At 39.8% G+C, this 24,277-nt stretch overlaps 1 protein-coding gene across 5 annotated transcripts in view; it reads right to left on the minus strand.

The window, feature by feature from the left end:
- Positions 1-1,518: 1,518 nt before the first annotated feature.
- The window catches only part of C5H10orf71 (chromosome 5 C10orf71 homolog), a 47,732-nt gene continuing 24,973 nt past the window's right edge, over positions 1,519-24,277 (minus strand). For 4 of the 5 annotated variants that reach the window (XM_058185715.1, XM_058185719.1, XM_058185717.1 and 1 more), the window contains 2 exons: positions 22,985-23,139; positions 1,519-8,020 (listed from right to left, as the gene is read on the minus strand). In XM_058185715.1, the coding sequence (XP_058041698.1) occupies positions 3,623-7,885 (4,263 nt within the window). In that variant the 5' untranslated portion in view covers positions 7,886-8,020; positions 22,985-23,139 and the 3' untranslated portion in view covers positions 1,519-3,622. Of the gene's footprint in view, positions 8,021-22,786; positions 22,868-22,984; positions 23,140-24,277 lie in introns of all 5 variants that reach the window. The other variant, XM_058185716.1, reaches the window with a different exon arrangement.

A 24,277-nucleotide genomic window follows, 5' to 3' on the forward strand; every position in this document is an offset into this window, starting at 1 on the left:
CCGGCCCAGCAGAGTCTTGGCTCTCTGGAGGTCCTGCCCATAAGGCTGCAAATAAAGATGGAGTTGAACAGCGGGCAGCAGCCCCGGGCCATCCGGCTCACCACTTTGCCCTCCAGAATAGAAACTCCACATCGGGATTCAGTTCACACCATGATGAGCTTGGCTAACCATGGTTTAAAGAATAAATCACAATTTGTTGGAGTTGCATAACATGCTGAGCCATAGCTGTCCTCTTTTAGAGATCCCACTAAATTGAGCAAACCAGATTTTGGGTTAATGCGCTGTGTAAATTTAGTTTATGTTATATATAATATAACATTAAATTATAATTGCAGGTTATAATAAGGATTTATCGATGGCACTATCATATCTTCCCGTTACTCTGTTTTCCCACCTTTAATTTGTTCTACTACACATCTTCGTGAGTTAAGAAATTCTTTAAGACTCTAACATAACTGGCTGGAATATGGGGAAGATACAGAATAGCACAGACGCTGGCTAACTTAGAACAAATGGACTTTTATTAAATAACTAAAATGGGTTTGAAACAGGTTCATTTATTCCTGTAAATTATCTGTATCCACTCAGTTACTAGACTGTCCTGGCCCTAAAATTATTCCTAATCTTGACTGTTTGAAAGGAGGTTTCAAATATATAGTGGCAATCATATAGTTTTATCTGAACTGCTTTTTAGCTAGGTTTGACAAAGGATATGCTAATTTACTATAATTATTTTTAATAATTATTATAACATTATTTTTAATAATTTTAAAATGAAATGAAATTTAAAGGAATGCTTTGCCTTCCATAGAAGACCTGTCTATTGCACAGGTCAGAAGGAGGGCTGAGAGAAGATCTGCAGAGCCCTCACATCCTGGACATAAACGGTTTCAACTCCTCCCCTCAGGGTGGTGCTATAGGGCCACTGCATGCCCTATAAGACAAGTAGGCAGAGGGCAAGTTTCTTCCCTTTAGCCACCGCTCTGCTGGTTTCTAGCCTTAAGCTCTACTACACCGACTCAGATAATGGGAGATAATTTGAAAGCATCCAAACGCGAATAGATAAATAGGTACCCCTTTGGTGGGAAGGCAACAGTGTTCCATGCACCTTTGGCATAGAGCCATGCTGGTCACGTGACCACAGAAATGGTCTTTGGATAACGCAGGCTCCCTCGGCCAAGAAATGGAGATGAGCACCCGGCCCTGGAGTCAGACACAATTGGACAGGGGAACCCTTCACCCCCACTCCTGGCTTCTTCAGGAAGAATAATGAACTGAATGCAGGAACAGACGGTGGTGGTGGTGGGAACGTTGGAGATGGAGATGGGGTCACCATCTCCATCTCCTTCTTCTTCCTTCTCTACTTCTGGGTTGTCAGCCAGATGCAGGGTAACATATTACCTGCATCAGTTCTGCATCTTTGGTTTAAAGTCTATTTTACCCTGTTTCCATAAGCAACAAAACTAACTCTTAAAAATAAAATATGCTTTAATGATATTTTTAAAAAGTAATAGCCATATTGGGCACAAGAAATAAAAATCCCAATTCCATGGAGGCAATACTTTTATTTGGCTTATTGAAGTGTTATAAAATTTGCAAGTTTTTGAAATCCAAGAGCTTTTCACCAGGCAAGATTAGTCAAGAAAAAAGGCAGACAACTGAATGTAGCATTGCTCCATTTGTGAGAAGTCCTGACTGAGCTGTCTGTAGGCTCCCCTTTCTCCCATTGGAGCCTACGATGCCTCTGAGATCAGACCTTCCCTTTTGAAACTTAAAATAAGACATGTGTGCACACATGGAGCTCTCCCAACTTAATGTTTCCTAACAGCTAATAGATATCCAAAATATGATCTACAGCTTTGCTTTGCTGGGGACCAGATTCCTGCGGTGTTCTTCTTTCAAACAACAGAAGGAAAAGAGCAGCTTTTATAGTGTTAATCCTCCCTTACTCCCAAGCTCCTGAACGGCAGCATGCGCTAGTAAGATTCAAACTTGTTTCATCCCGAGACACTTGTATGGAGAATGCTAACTATTCCAGTTAGGTTTAGAAGCAAACTGAGATAATATTTGTGGATATCTTGATTTCACCGCCTGAGGAATCTCATACAGGAAATAAAGACTTGCATAGTTACAAACAAGATTTTCAGTGGGACAGTCAACACTACAAAAAAACACTATTTTTTTCAACTCAACTTTTCTGTTGTTTGAACATCTGGGATGTTCACATCCCAGAAATGTGGCCAACAATTAACGGAAGCTCTGAATGATTATAATGTGGGAGCACATCACAAGAGCTGATTTCAGTCAGGAGCCCCTACTCCCCCACCCCTATACCCAAAGGGACATTGCAGTCCATTCTAGCCTCTTGGAAACTGGCTTTCCTGATCCAGGTATAGGAAGGAGAGCAAACGGAGAGAAGTGGTAGAAGTTCAACAGAGAGAGTTTCAGTCCTCCAGTCCTGTTTCCTGAGATGTATCTTATCTCCATCTTTGGGGGGAAATTAGGCTGGTTAATTATATAAGGAATTTAAACAAGGACACGTGGCGGAGGGAGGAGTTTAATATTCTCCAGTCTTCTTTCCATCTTGCTAGTTTACCCCCTGGCAGAAAAATAATGGTTGCAAAATCTTCAGAGATTTGGGGAAGAAGGGGATTCTTTGGGTAGAAAAACTTAAGATCCAGTTCACAAGATGGTGATGTGAAATGGGCAATTCTAGAATTTTCCTGTGCCCGTATGTATGTGAGTTTACATAAAGTCTACATTAAAGTGACATAGTAGAATTTGTGGGTTTTATTTGCATAAAGTCTATTTTAAGGTGATACGATACAAGCTGTGGATTTCCAGTCTTAAAACAGCCAGAAACCTCACAACCGATTTTTGTCAATGGCCACCGTTAGGCTATTGAGGGCCCCCGTAGCTACCTGTAGCCCACTTCTGCTCTTCTTTCTTAATTTCCAGCTTCATCAGCAGAGGCTGACCATCTAGGGTCCTCCTGGAGTTTTAGATCAAAACCTATAAGATGGCAGATCATGGCCGCTCAAGGTGAGGGTACACAGAGGTTAGCTAGATCTATTACTTTGTCTGGTCTTTCTTTTTTTAAACAGTTTTGCAAATGTACAGATTTTTTTTTTTTAAATGCTAGTTTTTCTTCACCATTGTGTTGCCATCATAATAAGCAATGGAAAAATGTGGACATATTTCATTTCAAATATATTAACCAAATATAATTCAATCACTCAATTTCAAAATCTTATGTTATATTCCAATTCCTCTTCAAATAATATAAAACCTGATGTCTGAACTCAGAATTATGTTTTTGACCATGAATAACTGAGCCGTGAGGTATGACTTCAGATCGCTGCAACCCAACCCTTAGGTAGTCAGTATTTTTGTATTGTACATTAAATGTACAGAAAGGTCATTAATAGATTAGAATTGTTCAGAGTAAACAAAAAAGTGAATTTGCATTAATATATTTTCTTATTCTACATTTGATCTTTGCAAAAAGGCTGAGAAGTGATATTATTTTGTTATAATTGCTGTGCAAGTGGAAACCCTCACCATTTGTGCTTTCAGGTATGCATAGTAATTCTTCTAAAATAAGAGCAAACACCAAAGATTCTCACAAAATGCCTTCAACCGCAAACTCTTCGGCTGAACCCATCGAAACATTCTCTGTAGTAGCCAAGGTGCTCATATCCTTTCCAAAGTTTGAGGGGGATCCATCGACATTTTGGCTATGAATATCAAGCAGAGCTGAATCTGGGCAGGGTGGACCATCTAGAGATCCTGGAGAGGTGGCCTCCGGTTGTTCATCTGAAACCAGCCCTGAGGCCTTCGTAAACGTTTCAGAAAGCTGAGCTGATGATGGGAGGGCTGGAACAGAAGCCACTCTGGGCGGGAGAGTGCTGGGACCCCAGGCACAAGGAGAAAAGAACATTTCTGAAGAGGGTGTTTGAGACAAGTTCCTTTTGGAGGAAGGAACTGACACTTGGATATATCTACCACTTTCTGGGTCATAAAACATCTTTAACCGAAGAGGTAAATCTACCATAAAGTACTCCCCTGAATCTGGATCCTGGAGCAGCTTCCGCTGAGTGGCAGGCAAAGAGGGGGTGGGGCTGACGGAGAGCAGAGGTTGATGCTTTATCAGATCACATTTTGGGGCAGTCAAGAGAGAATCAGGGCAGACAAGAGACCGCAGAGATTGGACTGGTGTCAGGGATGAAGCATCTTCATTCTGGGCTAGATTTTCATCCTGAAGCTTTTTCTGTTGAGCTTCCATTTTTTTCCTCCTACTTGCCAGCTTCTTTGCCCTCCGTAATGCCTTTTCTGTCTTGGGTGGCACCGTTGGGGGTTTGGCTGTTGTCCTTCCCATTTGACCCACCAGCTGGAGTCTTTCATTCGTCCCCAAAGGACTGTCAGCATCTCCAGGGAGCTGACCCGTTTGTTCTGGATCAAATGTGGGTGTGGTGGAAGGTTGATCTAGTCTTCCTGTTGCTTTGTGTAGTGGATAATTTGCTGCTTTTTCAGTCTGCGATATGTTGACGTTTGCAGTTGTATCTGACAATAGACCAATGGAAGCTGATGGCACCACAGTATCTGACCTTGGACTTTGTAGGGCGGAATCTGCTGAATTACTCAATGGAGAAGATGTATATCCGAAGGCATCACTGGAAACAGGAGAACCAGCATAATTCTCTGCTACTATGAGGGACTTTCCCTCTTGGCTTATTATTTTTTTAATGCAAGGACCACCTCTTTGTCTAGTTAAGGCACGGTTCTTCATATAATGTATCCTTTCTCTTATAGGGGACCTTTCCTCACTTTGTCTTGGCTCACTTTCAAAGTCTAGATTTGGCTGAATGGCAGAACTGGACCTCAGTTTTCTAATTCTGATCTTCTCTTTGGAAATAGTTAATTTCTCAGGGCTTTTTAATTCTTTCTCTGGTAACACTGATAAACAATCAGTTTCTTCAGAATCTGCCATCATAGGAAAATGATCTAATCCTTCGCTAAAGCTATAATTTATTGTTAAGCCCCTGTTCCCTTGGAGGGACTCCCACCCGTCCTCCTCCTCCTCCTCCTCCGCATTCTTGGGATTCTCTTGGGCAATTGGAGTGGCTTCTTCACAGGACAAAGACCTGAGCAGAGGCAGCTTGATTGCTTTAGTCACAGGTGGCGACTTAAACGTGTTGTCTTTAATCACGAACAAAGTGGGCTTCAACACACTTGATAGAGTTGGGGTGAGGGGCTCTCCTGGCTTGCTTTCAGCTTCACGGTCTGTGCTGTTCCAGCCGTCTTTTTCCTTCTCCTCCAACACCACCTCTCGCAGGACATTCTCCTTTTCATTCTTCTCCTTGTCTGTTTCATCCATAGCAGAGTCACAGTTGCTAAGAAGGTGGCTATGCATATCTTTTTTCTTGGCTTTCTCTTTCTCTTTGCTACTTTGCTCTTCTCTTCCATCCATGTCGTTTTTCCTTCTCTGGCTCTCCTGGAGACAGGCTTTCTGGAAAAGCTGCATTAAAGAACAGGGTGTGTCATGAAATGGTTGGTCTGCCGTGGTAACAAAAGATTGCTCAGAAGAACTGGGGCTTCTTTTGTCCTTGTGGTCATTTCCAGCTGCATTAGAGGAGCAGGCCTGAGTTCCATGGTTGCTTGTCTTTTCTTCAGCTGGATAAAATAGATTTCTAGAAGCATCATCGGCATCTTGACCCAAAGTGACTTTTTTATATTTATGTTCCTGCACGACCTCTTGCTGTATGGCTGCCACATCTGTCAGGTGAGGTTTGGGTAAAGGAGCAGGTTGAGTTTTACTGTGTTCATGCACAGAAACCATCTCAACGTCCTCTGTGTATACGGAATTGCTTTGCTGCGAATGATTCTTATTTTGGTACTTTAAAATACCTGCCCTTGTCTTAGATAAGCTCAACAGTACATCATCACTGATAAAATTCTCATTTAAACTGGTGAAATTGTCCTTTTCCTGAATGTAATCCATTTGTTCAAATATATTAACTTTATCAGTACCACCAAGTATGTTTTTATTGCTATCATCCAATACACTGGTTGCCATAACAGTTGCTTTCAGATGGACCTGGTGGTCTTTCATCTTGCTTTTGTCTTCCAGGGCTCTCAGGAGAGGAGAGGGGCTGTAAGTGCTTTTCACACGCTTTCGGATGTCCTTCAAGTTAAATAGTAAACGTGGAGCTTTAGACTTGTAATCATTCTGAGAATAAAATGCCCTCTCCTCGGGTTCTTTGGTTGCTCCAGCTTCCAGTATGAATGGAGTCACCACTAGAAGCCGGTTTCCTGGTGATCCTTCATTCTTAGGCTTCAGCGGTGGGACCGGAGTCAAGAGGGCCGAGATGCTGAAGGAAGGATCAGACAAGATCACACCTGACTCGGGCACAGCTGTTTCGATCAAAGGGACGGCCTCGGGGGATTTTCTGTACGTGGAATCTTTTATTTCTAACACGTCGGCTGCTCTGACTTCTGCCAGTTTCATTCTACTGAGAGTAGTCTTTTGTTTCCTCCAAGGTGGTGGGCCACCATTTCCTACCCTAGGTGCAAATTCTGGCTTGGTGGTTTTCTCTGCTAGTTCAGTAATGTGTGGCCTTGCACTTTCCTGCGTATCAGTGCGGTGGAATGCTGCTTCTGGAGGGACAGAGACTTGAGGCAAAGGTGACAGGGGGACTGGTGCCTTGGACACTGGGACTGAGGGGGACATTCTTGGTGGGAAAGCTGTGCTAGATGTGGGGGAGGTTGCAGAAGGACCCTCGTACACAGGTGCAAGTCCCCGGGGTAACTGCTGTTGGGCAACTGTACATTTTGCATCAGCCGGTGAAGGAAAATATACCTCTGCCAGAGGCACCGAAGAGAGGGTGGCTTTGGAGAGAGACTTTGGCGAGGAGTCATCGGAGAAGCTTTCTTCTAGCATGAAGGCACCTATTGGTTTCGGCTCAGAAATGCAAGGCTTGTTAAAGAAAGGCGTTTCCTCAAAGTAACCGAGGCTGTCATCTGTGGGCATCGTCTCTCCCATTTCAATTATTTTTTTATGGTGTGCGTTCCATGACTCAAAAGCACTGTTTTCACTGTGGAGAAAGCTACTTTTCCTGGCAAATTCTTTCGCTTTCCCACTTCTGGTTTTCCCTGTCTTGTTAGAGATGCTGAACTTGGGTGTATTCGAAACGTTTGCCTGAGAAGGATGAGAGACAGGCAGGCTTTGATAGACCAGATCTATTTTGCTATATCCTTTGCGCTTATCGCTTGGATTTGCTTTGCTTGGAGATGGGTCGGGAAGTTCAGAGATCCCCTTTTGGATGTTTAAAATTCTTTTGTCACTCCAGAAAGCCATATTGTCTCCACATATTAATGGACATTCTGTCAAACTATTGTTGACTGGCTGCCTGGCTATCAGTAGTGAGACCTGATTGTCAACCTTATCAAAGGTCTTTATCAAAGAAGACACTTTTGAGATATGTGTACAGTTGTGCAGCTCAGACCGTGGCAAATCCAATTTTCTTCTTATGCTTGGGTTGACTATAGAACACTTTTTATCTTCATGAGTTTTGGAGTTAGTAGAAACTTTGGAAAGTAGGAATGTTGCGTGCTCCTTTTTTGATAGTTGCTTGTGGAAGTTGGTGTTTTTCCTGAGGGCATAATCCCAGGGGCCGTGAAAGAATTTGCTAGAGAACTGATGGGAGATGTTGGGTGGCCCCACAACAGGATCTACATCCGTGTAAGGGGTTTGAAGCTCAGCCACGCACAGACTTTTGAAAGCTCGGTCGGTGAGGCTGCAAACTTCTCTGTCGGCGTCATCCAGCAGACTTCCAATGCTGGAGGAGTCACTCTGCCCTTCTGCTTGTTTCTTATTCCCCTGCATGGTCCATAGGAGTCATTAATGAAATGGGTGGTTGACTTTTGGAGCTAGTGTTTCTTGAGCATTGTTCACAACTTGGGGTTAACTTTTCTTCAATAATCTGCAATTTTATATTCATTTCTCATAAGGAAGCACAGTCTGAAAATGGAACATATATAAGTTTACATTATTGCATTATAATACAATTCAATCCAATCACACATAAACCTTTTCTGTTTAATTTCCTATTGATCCCCAATTTAACCTGATATTCTAGAATTACTTGGTATTAAAATATTTATACATTATATATACTTAAAATAGTTTTGAACTAGAATAGCCCCCAGAAACATAATTAAGAGAGAAATCAAGAGCTTTTAAAAACAGTGCTTAAACTTTCATAACTCTCCTCCCTTTCTCCAAAAATTCTTTTTTAAATGTCAATTTTTCTTTTCCCCTCTGAAAACCAGAGTTGTATTGTTATTAGTCTACTTGGTTTGGCCTTGTAGAATCTTTCTCGTTTGGTTCAGCCATGGGGAGATCCCACAGGTGAAATTCAGCTGGTTCTCACCAGTTTACCCAAACCATTAGTAAATTGCTTAGGCAGTTCAGAGAACCGGTTAAAAATAAACTGCAAGAGAGGTTTTCTCTCTCTCTCTCTCTCTCTCTCCCTTCATTTAATAGTTCCACTTAACAGTTGCAGCTGAAATGCAGCCATACATCTGAATCAAGTCAATAAACAATGGAAACTGACAGGATTAGGGCAGGGAAACCCATCAATCACCCATCTAGGGATGGGATTAACCTCTTCCCTTTAGGAAGAAGGACAAGATTACAAACATCTTCATTAAAAAGAGTATTAAGTAACACTTCTGTGATCAGCTGATACTCCCTGGAGTTTCCCAAGACCTTTTATAGCTGCTACAGTATTGGCTACTTCTTGTTTCTTCCTGGGGGAAAAGATACAGGAGGGGACAATGATGCAGCTTGATCATACAGGCTGTGAATTTAATGCATGTATGGTCCAGCCAGTTGAGGGGCTCCTACAAAAATGAGGGAGTCATCTATTTTCCAAAGCACCAAAAGGCACAACAAGAAACAATGGATGGAAATTAACCAAAAAAAGAAGGACTAAGGAGAAATTTCCTAAGGGTGAGACCAGTCAACCAATGGAGTAGCTTGCCATCACTAGAGGCTTTCAAAAAGAGTGAGGGAAGTACACTCCAAAAGGACAGTGCCAGAAACCACTAAAACAATGCAGAAAACTTAAAACAGCCATTCCCCTTTTTAAAGAAAAGTCAACTCCAAAGCAAATGGAGCAGCTGAGAAGGAAACTAAGAGCAACTGCTCTAATTGAAAGCCTGGGCGTGCTGCCAAAAGCCATTAACCATTTCAATTCTTCCCTCACTCTTTTTGAAAGCCTCTAGTGATGGCAAGCTATTCCATTGGTTGACTGGTCTCACCCTTAGGAAATTTCTCCTTAGTCCTTCTTTCTTTGGTTAATTTCCATCCATTGTTTCTTGTTGTGCCTTTTGGTGCTTTGGAAAATAGATGGACTCTCTCATTTTTGTAGGAGCCCCTCAAATTTCCTGACAGAACAATTAATCAGTGGAACAACTTGCCTCCAGAAGTTGTAAATGCTCCAACACCGGAAGTTTTAAAGAAGAGATTGGATAATCATTTGTCTGAAGTGGTGTAGGGTTTCCTGCCTAAGCAGAGGGTTGTACTAGAAGACCTCCAAGGTCCTTTCCAACTCTGATATTCTATTCTATTCTAAATATTGGAACAGTGCTATTTTATTGTGAGTTGGACTAAGGAGAAATTTCCTAAGGTTGAGACCAATCAAACTGGCCACACCCGCCCAGTCCCATGACCCATTTCCCACAAAAAATACCAGGAGCCACAAAACATGGGTAGGTGTGGCTGGGGGGGATGTCATGTGACTTGGTGGGAGTGACATTGAGTTGGCCATGGCCACCCAGCCATGCCCAGCCACTCACATGACCATCAAGCCACACCCACCAAGCCACACCCACAGAACTGGTAGGGAAATTTTTTGAATTTCACCACTGGGAGAACCCCAGCGGGGTTGCAGAGCCCCGGATGGCCTTTGCAGGTTTCTATTTCTATTTTTATGCTATGGATTCTGTAATGACTCAACAATGATGATGCCATGTCTCCTTTGAATGTCCAATTGCCCCCAGATGCTTGGCCTCTTTCTTTGGGAAAAGTTATTTGTGATTGACATGCTCTGTGTATAATAGAAACCTCCATTCATGAGTCTGCGTAGTTTTGCACCTGAATTTGTTTTTCTTGCATAAAGTGTTCTGTCTTTAATTGTGTATTCTGGATAAGGTGTGGTGGTAAGATAAAGTTGCTGGGACTTGCTAGGAGTTGGGCTCTAATTTAGCAAGTCCATCCAGGTGAAAGAAAGCACGATCTTGAGTGATTGCCTGGGGCAAGTTTGACCCTGTATTTCCTGAAGAAATGGACAAGACACTGAAGTCTGCTAGGTGTCACCTGCTTACCCTCCCCCCACCTGGTTGGTGAACGCCAATCTACTGTTGGATCCAACTAGCTTGACCTGCATGGCCAAGAGAAGAAGGTAATACCACCAGCCTGGATGGAGGGAGGCAGAGTTGCCTCCTTCCTCAAAAGCCTTCGCTGCACTTTGTTTCATTTTAGTTTTTACAGTGGCACACAAACACATCCTTTAGAGGATCTTAAAACTTGGCTCTTTCCCACAGACATTGGGCTGGAGTGCATGTCTGAAACAACTGGTCTATTGTTAGTTTTTCAGATGTTTGTTTATTGTATTATCTATCACATTGATTAAAATGGAATCATGTGGGAAATGCAACGAGAATAAAACTTCATGTTTTCTGCAATGTCCTAAAATTTTGGGGAAAAGTTATTACATATATGAATTTGCCCGAGATATCAGGCTTAATATTTTTGACATCTACATTCTTTGGAACCAGGTACCTACCCTGGGTATGCTGGACAAGAGGAAGAGGATCTCGGGGAAGGGGGGGGCTTCCTGTTGCCCTTTAACACAGGAGAGATAAAATAATGGCCCCCAGTTCCTCAGTGGATCCAAGACCATCTGATGTTACTTTGACTTAAGAATGAGTTGGTTGCAGAGGTAGATTATATATAGATGATTACGGTTACTATAAATATGGCCATCCTTTATTGAAATTGAAATACCAAAATTATATTCATGCATAAGAAGTCCCTACAGGCGTAATTTTTATAATTGATTTCTCTTGCTTTCCTTTCTTTTTCCTTTTGTTATTCTTTTTCCTTTGTTCTGTTTTATAAAGGCAAAACAAACAAACATAAAAAGCCACCACGCCAACATGGGATGCATCGCGAATCTCCATTATCTCCTTTAATATTTAATTTGGTGTTAGAACCCCCGGAGTGTTTAATAAGATGAACTGGTGATGCCCAGGAAAAGCCCAGGCCAGCTTGAACTGGAATACAAATTGCCCCCCTATTCATGTGATACTTGGGTGCTTCTTAAAGAGATTATAAATTTTTTTGATATTTGTTGAAATTGTATAGTTATATGGGAAATATGCTAGGTATACAAAAATCAAACATTATGCCGATTGGCAATAAGGTTCCTAAAGATGTGAACTTTGTGTTTGTTCAAAATCTATTAAATAGTTATTATAATTCCTATGAATTATAATTTTAGAAGATAGAAACAATTTAAACTATGAAAAGAGACATTGAGAGATAGATGAAGATGCACCTATGCTTGTAGGAAAGGAAATATTAAAATATATGTCTGTCTCTGTATCTATATCAATTTTATTTGTTAATCACATTTATATAGTAACCTATCTCACAAAAAGTGACTCCGAGTGACTTTAATAAAATGACAAATACCTATAAATCATTATAAAAATATTTTCAGAACATTACTGGCTTGGTCCCACTTTAAATGTTTTTATCTGACCGGCCAATTAATGATTATTTTCTAATGGAAAGAGCAAAAGCAAGGACTTCTCTTTTCTGGCTAGCTTTGGTTTCAACTCCAGTAAGGGTAGAAATGCTGACTGGGAGTTGAAGTACACAAGTCTTCAGGTTGCCCTGGTTCAGATACGCCCCTCCCCACCACACCCCCACCGGGTCTAAGCAGTTACTGTCTTCAAGAGGAGGAGCTTTACAGGCAAGGCGATCAGTTCAGCCTTTCAATGGATTGCAAGACAATGGAGGGTGCAGACAGAAATAAGAACACAAATGGCTGTTGTCACATTTCAACATTGTATAGGCTCCCTTTGTGTGACATTTGTCTTTATTAAGAATAATCAATAATTGCTGATCTATTAATTTTTGCAATTTATCATTTCCACCCAAGTTCCATTCATTCTCATTCTCATCCTTCCCCATTAGTTTCATGTGCCCTCTTCCTATTGGACTTGTTTCCCATTATTTCAAAATACTCATTTTTAAAATTTTTAATTTTTTATATTTTAATTTTAAATATTACAGTGTAATTTCTCAACTTTACTTCACATTTGTCAATTGTGACTAAGGGTGAAGTACATGGTGCATTATTTCGTCTATTTGCTAAAATTCCTAATTATGCCTCAAATAAGTCTTAAGCAACTTGAAGATATGAGGACTTCAGCTCCCAGAATTCTTCAGTGACCATGGCTAAGGAATTCTGGGAGTTGAAGTCCACACATCCTCCGATTGCCCAGACTGAGAACCGCTGATCCAAGAACCTACATTTACTGGATTCCTCTCCTCCTCCCAGGACTTAGTCATGTTTTTGTTTACTTTCATGTACTTACATGAAAGTACTTACTTAAACTTCAGTACCTGCATTAAATCCCGATGTAATTTTTCTAATTCTAAACTAATAACATCTTGTTTCTCCCTATTTTCAAAATATTTTTGTTTTAAACAGGGATTGTTTAATTGTTAATTGGTTTATTAAACCAGTTAAATCAGTATTATTCTTTATCTGTCATTCATTATACATATGTGTTTATTAACCGCTGTTCTTTTACTTATATCATTCCTTTTATCCATCTGTTTATACCATCTTTTTCCCATCACTATATTAGTACTTGAAGGAACTCACAACCATTCTAACACTTTTCAGTGGTTTTAATGTTTCTTGCAATAATATAGCACATTTACAAGTGAATACACTATTGAAATAACCTGTCATTACCATTTCCTGGCTCTTTTTATTTCCTTAATCAAATTAAATTAAAAGTTGGCGATAGATCTAGTGCATAAAGTGATAGCATTGCTGTAACGAGAGAATAATCTGTATTTTGTTACTTATAAAACATTTTTATTGGATACTGCAGAGAATGTTTCACAATAATTTTTTTTTTTTTGTTTACATTTATACCCCGCCCTTCTCCGAAGACTCAGGGCGGCTTACAGTGTATAAGGCAATAGTCTCATTCTATTTGTATATTTTTACAAAGTCAACTTATTGCCCCCCCAACAATCTGGGTCCTCATTTTACCTACCTTATAAAGGATGGAAGGCTGAGTCAACCTTGGGCCGGGCTCGAACCTGCAGTAATTGCAGGCTACTGTGTTCTTAATAACAGGCTTTACCAGCGTGAGCTAAACCGGCCCAATCCTGCGCAGGCTGCACTGGCTACCTGTGGCCTTCCGGGTGCGCTTCAAAGTTTTGGTAACCACCTTCAAAGCGCTCCATGGCATAGGGCCGGGTTATTTACGGGACCGCCTACTGCTACCGGATACCTCTCACCGACCCGTGCGCTCTCACAGAGAGGGACTCCTCAGGGTGCCGTCAGCTAGGCAGTGTCGTCTGGCGACGCCCAGGGGAAGGGCCTTCTCTGTGGGGGCTCCCACCCTCTGGAACGAACTCCCCCCAGGACTCCATCAACTTCTGGACCTCCGTACCTTCCGTCGCGAGCTCAAGACACATTTATTCATCTGTGCAGGACTGGCTTAGATTTTAAATTTATAGGGGTTTTAAATTGGTTTTAATATTTATATTTCTATTTTTAATAATTGGGCATTAGAATAAGTTTTTTAATGTTTATTTTAATTTGTATATAAGTGTTTTATATGCCTGTGAACCGCCCTGAGTCCTTCGGGAGATAGGGCGGTATACAAATATGAATAATAAATAAATAAATAAATAAATAAATAAATGACTTTTCTTGCTACAGGAAATGGGGTGGGAATGTGAATGCTTACATATACCTCCTCTTTCTACATTTCACTCTGAATTTAAAAGGATTGCCAAAGTGACATTTTCATTTCTTTTCTCTGAGTTGTATCTCCTCTTAACTACAGAAGACAAAGTAGGCTGGGTTGAGAGAGAAGTGAACTTTTGTACAGGGAGGAGATTTTAAACTTGATTCTTCTGGCACCTTCACCCCTTAAGGAGTCTGGTTATAAATATACATACATCCCTTAATGTATTTATTTAAAGGCATTTCAACAATTATTTTTAAAAACAATACCCTGTATTTCTGTTTATTCCAACTTTGAAGGTAGCTTATAACTATAAAAATGCAGAGTATTAAAAAAACCAAAATTAATGCAGTTAAATGAATCATTAAAATAATCAGCAATTAATAGCTTGGTCTAAAAATATTGACAAATTCTGGATAAGTAGGAGTGAACCTTTCTCCCCAGGGGGAGCATGTTCCTATAGTTGAGAGTGAGGTGGGACAAGGCCCTTCTCCGTGACAGTTAAGCCTCGGATGAGGAGCATCTTGAGAGCAGGCTCTCCTGAAGATCTAACCAGGGAGGTTCATAGTGAGAGTGGCTTTCCCACAAATGAGCAGCTCCTGAGCCCTTTAGGGGACAATGCCAGCATCTTAAATTGGCCAGGTAAAAGTTGGTACCCAATGCCAATCTTTCATTGCAGGCCTTCTACAATTCCTGTTCCTTGTTCCATTCAGGAACATTTGCACTTTTTGCCCTGCCTTGTACTTGATGTCCCGCTGTAGGGCCCCCGTTTATATAAAGACACGGGTGCGGACACCTTGAACTCAGTGCCAAGAGGGATCCAGGAAGACTCCCAAAGTTCTGGAATATTTCTGGGCAAATGCAGCCCCATCCAGAAAAACTTCACCACAGACCCAAAGTGCAATGACCTCAGACTTGATTTAATTTGACTTGTACTCCTCAATTATCTCTCCTTACTGAGATCGGAAAATATTTCACTACTTGAAACAATTTAAAAATGATGTGATTTGTTTGCAAGAGACACATATAAAATTATCAGACCAAAAATATTTAGTTAATTCAAAATTGGGTAACCATTTTGTTGCATCAGCTTTGGAAAAGAAGCATGGAATTGTTGTATATATCAGGAAGGATATACCAGCTAAGCTAATTGAGGCAGATATTCAAGGAAGATTTATTGCTATTGAACTGGTGATAGATGCAAAAAAGACTTTGTTGATAGGTATTTATGCACCTAATCAGCAACAAGAAAAGTTTTACAAAATGTTACATGAGAGGTTGACCTCTGGGATTATAGTTCGTTTATTTTATTAGGAGACTGGAATGGAGTAATTGATACAAGAAGGGATAAGAGAACCTCCTCCAAGAAGATACCTATACATGCAAAATTACCAAAATCTTTTTGAAATGATGGAAGACTTTGAGTTTAGAGATATATGGAGGTTACGGAATCCAGATGAGAGAGATTTTACTTTTTTTTCTGATAGGCATCAATCTTTTTCACGCATTGATTTATTTTAATTTCTAATGACTTGCTTTCTAGGGTGAAGAAAACGAAGATATTTTCGAGGTGTTTAACTGACCATAGCCCAGTATGGATGGAATTATTACAAGGGAAAAAAGGTGGTAGAACATGGAGGTTGAATGAAAATCTGTTTAGATATGAGGATAATGTAACTTATTGTAAGAAACAGTTAAAAGAATTTTTTGATTTTAATATGTACAAAGGGACACCTATAGGAACTGTGTGGGAAGCGAGCAAAGCGTTTATAAGAGGGATATTGATTTATTTGGACAACAGGCAAAGGAATAATAAACAAAAGCAGCGTAGATATTTGGAAGAAGAAATTCAAAGGAAGCAACAGTTATTAATTCAAAACCCACAAGATCATAAACTTAAAGAGGCTATAAAAATATTACAGAGTCAATTTAATATGTTAATGGCAGACCAGGTGGCAACGAATATACAATATGCTAAACATAATACCTTTTGTAATGCAAATAAACCTGGGAGATGGTTGGCATATAATTTAAGGAAGAAACAGAAAGCACGTGTCATACAAAAAATAGAATATAAAGGTAAAGAGACATATCAACAGGATAAAATTAAAAGGCATTCTCAGAATTTTATACTGCACTATATGCAAAAGACAAAATATTGATAGGGACATTTATGATTATTTGAAAGATTATAAGGTGAATATTCTAACATTAGAACAGAGGAGGAGCTGAACCGGCCGATAGCTACTGGAGAAATAGTGGAGGCAATTAAACAATTAAAATGGGAAAACCCTGGTACAGATGGTCTTACAGCAACTTATTATAAAAACACAGGATGAAATATTAGGCCCACTTAAAGAATTATTTAATCAGATACAATTAGGAGTGGAATACCCCGTCATGGAAAACATCTTTTATTTCACTGATACCGAAGAGGAGCAAGACTGCTCTAAACCTGGTAACTATAGGCCGATTTCACTTTTAAATAATGATTATAAGATTTTTGTAAAAATAATAGCAAATAGATTAATGTTAGTTTTACAACAAAGAATTCATACTGATCAATCTGGTTTTATAAAAGGGAGGCAGATGAGGAATAATGTTAGACAGATTATTAATATATTGGAATATTTGGAAAAGAAGAATACTTCAGCAGCACTTATTTTTTGGATGCAGAGAAAGCCTTTGATCGATTGCATTGGGATTTTTTATTTAAATTAATAGAGAAAATGCAATTTGGAGACTGTTTTATTAGAATAATTAAAGCGATTTATGGAGAGCAAACAGCACAGATTATAGTAAATGGTAGTTTGACAGAAGTTATTAAGATTGCGAAAGGAACAAGACAGGGATGTCCCTTATCACCATTATTGTTTGTTTTGACTCTGGAACCATTATTAGATAAAATACGACGATTAATGGAAATAGAGGAATTAAGATTAGACAATATGAGTACAAAGTTAGAGCTTTTGCAGATGATGTAGTGGTTACGTTAATGAATCCTATAAATTCAAGTAGATTTTGTTGGAAGTAATTGATAAATATGGAAAGGTATCAGGATTTAAAATAAACCAGAAAAAAACAAAAGTGATAATTAAAAATATGTCTATACAACAGAAACAAAAACTAGAGGAAATGACAGGATTTGAGGTAGTAAAAAAGGTTAAATATTTAGGGGTCTATATTAGCTCATCGAACAAGAAACTTTATAAGAATAATTATGACTTGCTATGGCAAAAAGTTCAGAATGATATGAATGGCTGGAAGAAATTGCAGTTATCCCTATTGGGAAGGATTGCTATTAAAATGAATGTGTTACCTAGATTTTGTTTCTGTTCCAGATGATACCTATAATTAAAAAGGATAAAAATTTGGAAGATTGGCAGAGTGGGATTAATAAATTTATATGGCAGGGTAAAAAGGCGAGGTTAAAATGAAAATAATACAGGATTCACGGAAAGAGGTGGTTTAAGAATGCCTAATTTTAAACTATATTATGAAGCAGTAACCCTTTCAGTAATAAGTGACTGGTTTAACTTAACAGAGGAAAGAATTTTGAATATAGAAGGTTATGACTTGTTATATGGATGGCATGCGATTTATTTTATGGAAAAAAGTGGATAGGGCTTTTAAGAATCATGTGTTGAGAAGTGCTCTTTTGCGGGTCTGGAATAAATATTCCTATAAATTAGATTATAAGATTCCTATATGGGCGAGCCCTAGACATGCAATAGAGAATATAAATATAGAACAGAAACAGGAAATGATTACATATAAAGAACTTTTGTATGCTGAAGGAGGTAGATTGCAATTAAAATCATTACAGGTATTAAATGAAGAAGGGAGGAATTATACTTGGTTTCAATATGGGCAAATAAGTGCTAGATGGAAAGAAGATCAAAAAATTGGTATAATGCAAAGGAGGAAAATTTAATAAAGCAAATTAGAAATCAGACCCACGAGCATATAAAGAGATTGTATAATGTGTTGCTTGAAATAGATTCGGAAAAGGATTTGGTAAAGGATTGTATGATAAAATGGGCACAGAATATTCAGGAACCAATAATGTTGGAAACATGGGAGAAAATTTGGGTTAGAAATGTTAAGTTTACACAAGCACAGAATTTAAGGAAAATTTTATAAGATGTTTTATAGATGGCATTTAGATCCCAAAAAATTATCATGTATGTATCCTAATATCCAAGCGAAATGTTGGAGGTGTGATTGTGATGATGCTACATATTTTCATATTTGGTGGACTTGCAAGAAAATTAAGGTCTTTTGGATAAGAATTTGGTGGATTATTCAAAATGTACTGAAGAAGAAGATAAAGTTCCTGCCACAATTTTTCCTTTTGGGAATTATAATGGATTGTACAGGGATTGAGACTAAACTGATTTTGAACTTAATAACAGCAGCAAGACTGTTGATTGGACAATACTGGAAGAAAGAAGAGATACCTACAATAGAAGAATGGATATTGAAAGTTATTAACTTGGCTGAGATGGCTAAAATCTCAGCGTCTTTAAAAGACAATACGCAGGAAAGAATTTTAATTGAATGGAAAAAATGGATTGATTATCTACAAAACAGATATCAGATTAAGAAATATCAGATTGCCTTTGAATAATTAGAAAGTTATTTTATGTAATGGGGAGGGGGTTGGGAGACGAAAAGCTTTGGATGTGGTTATTTGGATTGGACTTTACCTTGTGATTGACCCGGGAAGCCGGGGGTGGGGGAGGGAGGGGGGTGTTTTGTTTTGTTTTTTTTTTTGGGAGGGAGGGGGAAAAAAGGGGGAAAATGTTTTTGTTTTTTTTAAAACTCTTTCAATAAAAAAAAAAAAAAAAAAATACTCATTTTTAAAATTTTTAATTTTTTATATTTTAATTTTAAATATTACAGTGTAATTTCTCAACTTTACTTCACATTTGTCAATTGTGACTAAGGGTGAAGTACATGGTGCATTATTTCGTCTATTTGCTAAAATTCCTAATTATGCCTCAAATAAGTCTTAAGCAACTTGAAGATATGAGGACTTCAGCTCCCAGAATTCTTCAGTGACCATGGCTAAGGAATTCTGGGAGTTGAAGTCCACACATCCTCCGATTGCCCAGACTGAGAACCGCTGATCCAAGAACCTACATTTACTGGATTCCTCTCCTCCTCCCAGGACTTAGTCATGTTTTTGTTTACTTTCATGTACTTACATGAAAGTACTTACTAAACTTCAGTACCTGCATTAAATCGATGTAATTTTTCTAATTCTAAACTAATAACATCTTGTTTCTCCCTATTTTCAAAATATTTTTGTTTTAAACAGGGATTGTTTAATTGTTAATTGGTTTATTAAACCAGTTAAATCAGTATTATTCTTTATCTGTCATTCATTATACATATGTGTTTATTAACCGCTGTTCTTTTACTTATATCATTCCTTTTATCCATCTGTTTATACCATCTTTTTCCCATCACTATATTAATACTTGAAGGAACTCACAACCATTCTAACACTTTTCAGTGGTTTTAATGTTTCTTGCAATAATATAGCACATTTACAAGTGAATACACTATTGAAATAACCTGTCATTACCATTTCCTGGCTCTTTTTATTTCCTTAATCAAGTTAAATTAAAAGTTGGCGATAGATCTAGTGCATAAAGTGATAGCATTGCTGTAACGAGAGAATAATCTGTATTTTGTTACTTATAAAACATTTTTATTGGATACTGCAGAGAATGTTTCACAATAATTTTTTTTTTTGTTTACATTTTATACCCCGCCTTCTCCGAAGACTCAGGCGGCTTACAGTGTATAAGGCAATAGTCTCATTCTATTTGTATATTTTACAAAGTCAAATTATTGCCCCCAACAATCTGGGTCCTCATTTTACTTACCTTATAAATGATGGAAGGCTGAGTCAACCTTGGGCCGGCACGAACCTGCAGTAATTGCAGGCTACTGTGTTCTTAATAACAGGCTTTACCAGCGTGAGCTAAACCGCCCAATCCTGCGAGGCTGCACTGGCTACCTGTGGCCTTCGGGTGCGCTTCAAAGTTTTGGTAACCACCTTCAAAGCGCCCATGGCATAGGGCCGGGTTATTTACGGGACCGCCTACTGCTACCGGATACCTCTCACCGACCCGTGCGCTCTCACAGAGAGGGACTCTCAGGGTGCCGTCAGCTAGGCAGTGTTGCCTGGCGACGCCCAGGGAAGGGCCTTCTGTGGGGGCTCCCACCCTCTGGAACGAACTCCCCCCAGGACTCCATCAACTTCTGGACCTCCGTACCTTCCGTCGCGAGCTCAAGACACATTTATTCATCTGTGCAGGACTGGCTTAGATTTTAAATTTATAGGGGTTTTAAATTGGTTTTAATATTTATATTTCTATTTTTAATAATTGGGCATTAGAATAAGTTTTTTAATGTTTATTTTAATTTGTATATAAGTGTTTTATATGCCTGTGAACCGCCCTGAGTCCTTCGGGAAATAGGGCGGTATACAAATATGAATAATAAATAAATAAATAAATAAATAAATGACTTTTCTTGCTACAGGAAATGGGGTGGGAATGTGAATGCTTACATATACCTCCTCTTTCTACATTTCACTCTGAATTTAAAAGGATTGCCAAAGTGACATTTTCATTTCTTTTCTCTGAGTTGTATCTCCTCTTAACTACAGAAGACAAAGTAGGCTGGGTTGAGAGAGAAGTGAACTTTTGTACAGGGAGGAGATTTTAAACTTGATTCTTCTGGCACCTTCACCCCTTAAGGAGTCTGGTTATAAATATACATACATCCCTTAATGTATTTATTTAAAGGCATTTCAACAATTATTTTTAAAAACAATACCCTGTATTTCTGTTTATTCCAACTTTGAAGGTAGCTTATAACTATAAAAATGCAGAGTATTAAAAAAACCAAAATTAATGCAGTTAAATGAATCATTAAAATAATCAGCAATTAATAGCTTGGTCTAAAAATATTGACAAATTCTGGATAAGTAGGAGTGAACCTTTCTCCCCAGGGGGAGCATGTTCCTATAGTTGAGAGTGAGGTGGGACAAGGCCCTTCTCCGTGACAGTTAAGCCTCGGATGAGGAGCATCTTGAGAGCAGGCTCTCCTGAAGATCTAACCAGGGAGGTTCATAGTGAGAGTGGCTTTCCCACAAATGAGCAGCTCCTGAGCCCTTTAGGGGACAATGCCAGCATCTTAAATTGGCCAGGTAAAAGTTGGTACCCAATGCCAATCTTTCATTGCAGGCCTTCTACAATTCCTGTTCCTTGTTCCATTCAGGAACATTTGCACTTTTTGCCCTGCCTTGTACTTGATGTCCCGCTGTAGGGCCCCCGTTTATATAAAGACACGGGTGCGGACACCTTCGAACTCAGTGCCAAGAGGGGATCCAGGAAGACTCCCAAAGTTCTGGAATATTTCTGGGCAAATGCAGCCCCATCCAGAAAAAACTTCACCACAGACCCAAAGTGCAATGACCTCAGACTTGATTTAATTTGACTTGTACTCCCTCAATTATCTCTCCTTACTGAGATCGGAAAATATTTAAAGATATTGACGGTGTCTTTAGAGTTGGGCAGCAGGGAGCAGCAGAGCTCAATGTCCTAAGCTTGATGGCTTCATACTCCAAGTTCTGAATTATCTCCCTCAGCAGTTCCTGGCTGTGTTATGGAGCACAGAAGAAGACAATGACCTGGACATTAAACAGTGGACCTCTGGCACCACCTCCTGGGGAAGTCCCAACAGGAAGGGCAAAAGAGGGACTCAGCCTGGAAAGATGAGAGGGCACTGAAAGCTGCTGAGAGGTTGAGAAGAACCATCGAGTCATCCACCAAACAATCACTTTATCCTGAACAAAACCTTGCTTGAAATTGGCCCAGAGACATGCAGATGTACCTGGACCTAAGAGGTCACCCCTTTCTCAGTCAGTTTACTCCAAAACACTTAATACTAGCTTTTAATTAGAAGGAACTTCCAATTTCATGCATAGCACATTTACATATGGAATATTGTATACGGTGGCCACCCTTGAAAAAGGGTATAATAGAGCAGGGAAAATTGCAGCAGAGGCCTGAGAAAATGATCAGGGGCCCCAACAGTTTCTCTAGGAGGCCTCTTTAGCTTGGACCGAAAGCACCTGGCTGGGGACGTGACTGGGGTGGGTGGGGAATAAAATCAGGTATGGCAAAGATGAAGAGAAATAAAACCAGGGCCAGGAGCCGTTCTGGTGATGAAGAACTGAGAGGAGTATTTGAACAGATTGGAGGTGCGGAGGGAGAAGAATTCTTTGGGTGAGCTATTTCAAAGTTACTCTGGCTTTGTCCTTTGAGATTTTCTGAGCAGTTTGTCTAACCTGCTTTTGGGACCATGCTTGAAGGGATCATTCTGACACTTATGATGCCATGACTTTGGCCTCGAAATTCTTTGCAACAAAAGAATGTAATTGTTATCTGGCATAGAACATACGACTGTGACATATTTCCCCCCTTATTACTAATCAGGATAGGCTTAATGAAATGTCCTGTACTCTTTATTCGTATGTCTGGATGTTTTGTTGGATACAGCAAACATGTGCTGGATGGGAATCACACCCAATTCCTAAGCTGGTTTTCGGCCAAGACCAAAGCTGGTAGTAGGAAAGTTTAATAGGAAAAACTGCTAAAATTAATTTCTATAATTGAAAATTAATCTTGCCCACCATGAATTGCTCAGTGCATTTGCTTTGCCATCTGCTTGAAAATGATCCCTGCAGTGAAGGGTTCCTTCCTCGCTTGCCTGCCTAGGAGAAGATCATAGATCAACTTAGCATATTGTTGGGAGAACCCGCCAGTTACCTACAAACTGAGAACTTACAGTTTCCTAGGTAATGTTATGATTCTACCCAGGTTGTTCTTACCTGTTGTGTTAACAGACCCTGTGGAAGTTTTGATCTTCTTGTATTCTGAGTGCCCCTTTGAGGCTCACCAGTAAAGATGAGTGGAAATTATTTTGGGGGAAAGCTTTTCCAAGCTACATATTTCATTATGTTCCGTAGATCCTTTCAGTCTGCAACTGAATAAACAAAGAAAAGAAATAGATGAAGTTGTAGGAAATAAAGACTTGTTATTAAACATACCTTCATTCTTCTTCTCATCCTGCTTTGATTGCCAGCATCTGCCTCGTCTGTTTTCTTAAGTTGTCAATGTGTCTAAGCTTCTTTTTTAAAGCCAGAGATACTCAAAGGAAGCCACTTTTACATAAAAGTCCCATTAACTGTTTTGCAAAGCAACATGGCCACCACAGGAAGCCACAGAGGATGTAGCCATGTCTCTTGCTTTGGCCTGCATCGGTCCCTAGGTCTCCATAAATGGCTGCAAAAGCCAGAGCTTCCTACCCAGCTGCAGTGTTCCCTTCTTAAATGCTCTGAGCCTGGCAAAGTTTGGGAAAGGGCCATGTGAGAAGGTGTTGTGTGGGAGCTGTGGACTGCTGAGTTGAGAATTAGGCCCAGAGGGACAAGAGACTGGAGACCACCTGCACGGCAATTGCATCACCTGGGAGTCTTATCAATCACCCTATAATTAATTCATTCTTTTTTTAAAAGGATCTCTCCCTTTTTTTAAAAAAAAGAGGAGGAGGAAGAAGCGGGAGGGAAGAAGGAAGGAGGAGGAGAAATAACAGAAAAGAAACCAGGGATCCATAAGAGTTTTTCTGTGTTTTGGGGAGGTTTTTCATTTCTAGAAAACCTAGTAAAAGGTAAATTGGAAACCACAGAGACATCAGGAGTGAGAAGTTCATGGTGCCTGCCAGGCATCCCCCTGCAAAGGCTCCCTGCCCAGGCCTTGCCCCATGCTCCATCCAGGTCCGTCTCGGTTATGGCCATAGACCAGCTCAGAGGCGCTGCATACAGGCCCTCAACACCAATCGCATCTTCTGCACAGGTAAAAGAAATGACCCACCAGGGGCTGCTGATCAGGTTGCAGAGCTCTTTCAGTTTTGGGAAAGTTTGAGGGTGCTCCTTGAAGGCTTGGATGGCTGGGCAGAGAGCTTAGAGGTGGGGACCATGCTAGGCAGGCCTGGTCTGGGTTAGGCAAATCTGATTGGGAAAGCTAGATCTGCTCCAGCAGGCCCCATGTCTGTTCCGCCATGAGAGGACAACATGCAGGATTTTGGTTTCACAGGAGGTGGAGACATCCACTGTAGCTACTTGATG

The sequence above is a fragment of the Ahaetulla prasina genome, chromosome 5 (genome assembly GCF_028640845.1).
Source record: "Ahaetulla prasina isolate Xishuangbanna chromosome 5, ASM2864084v1, whole genome shotgun sequence".
NCBI lineage: Eukaryota > Metazoa > Chordata > Lepidosauria > Squamata > Colubridae > Ahaetulla > Ahaetulla prasina.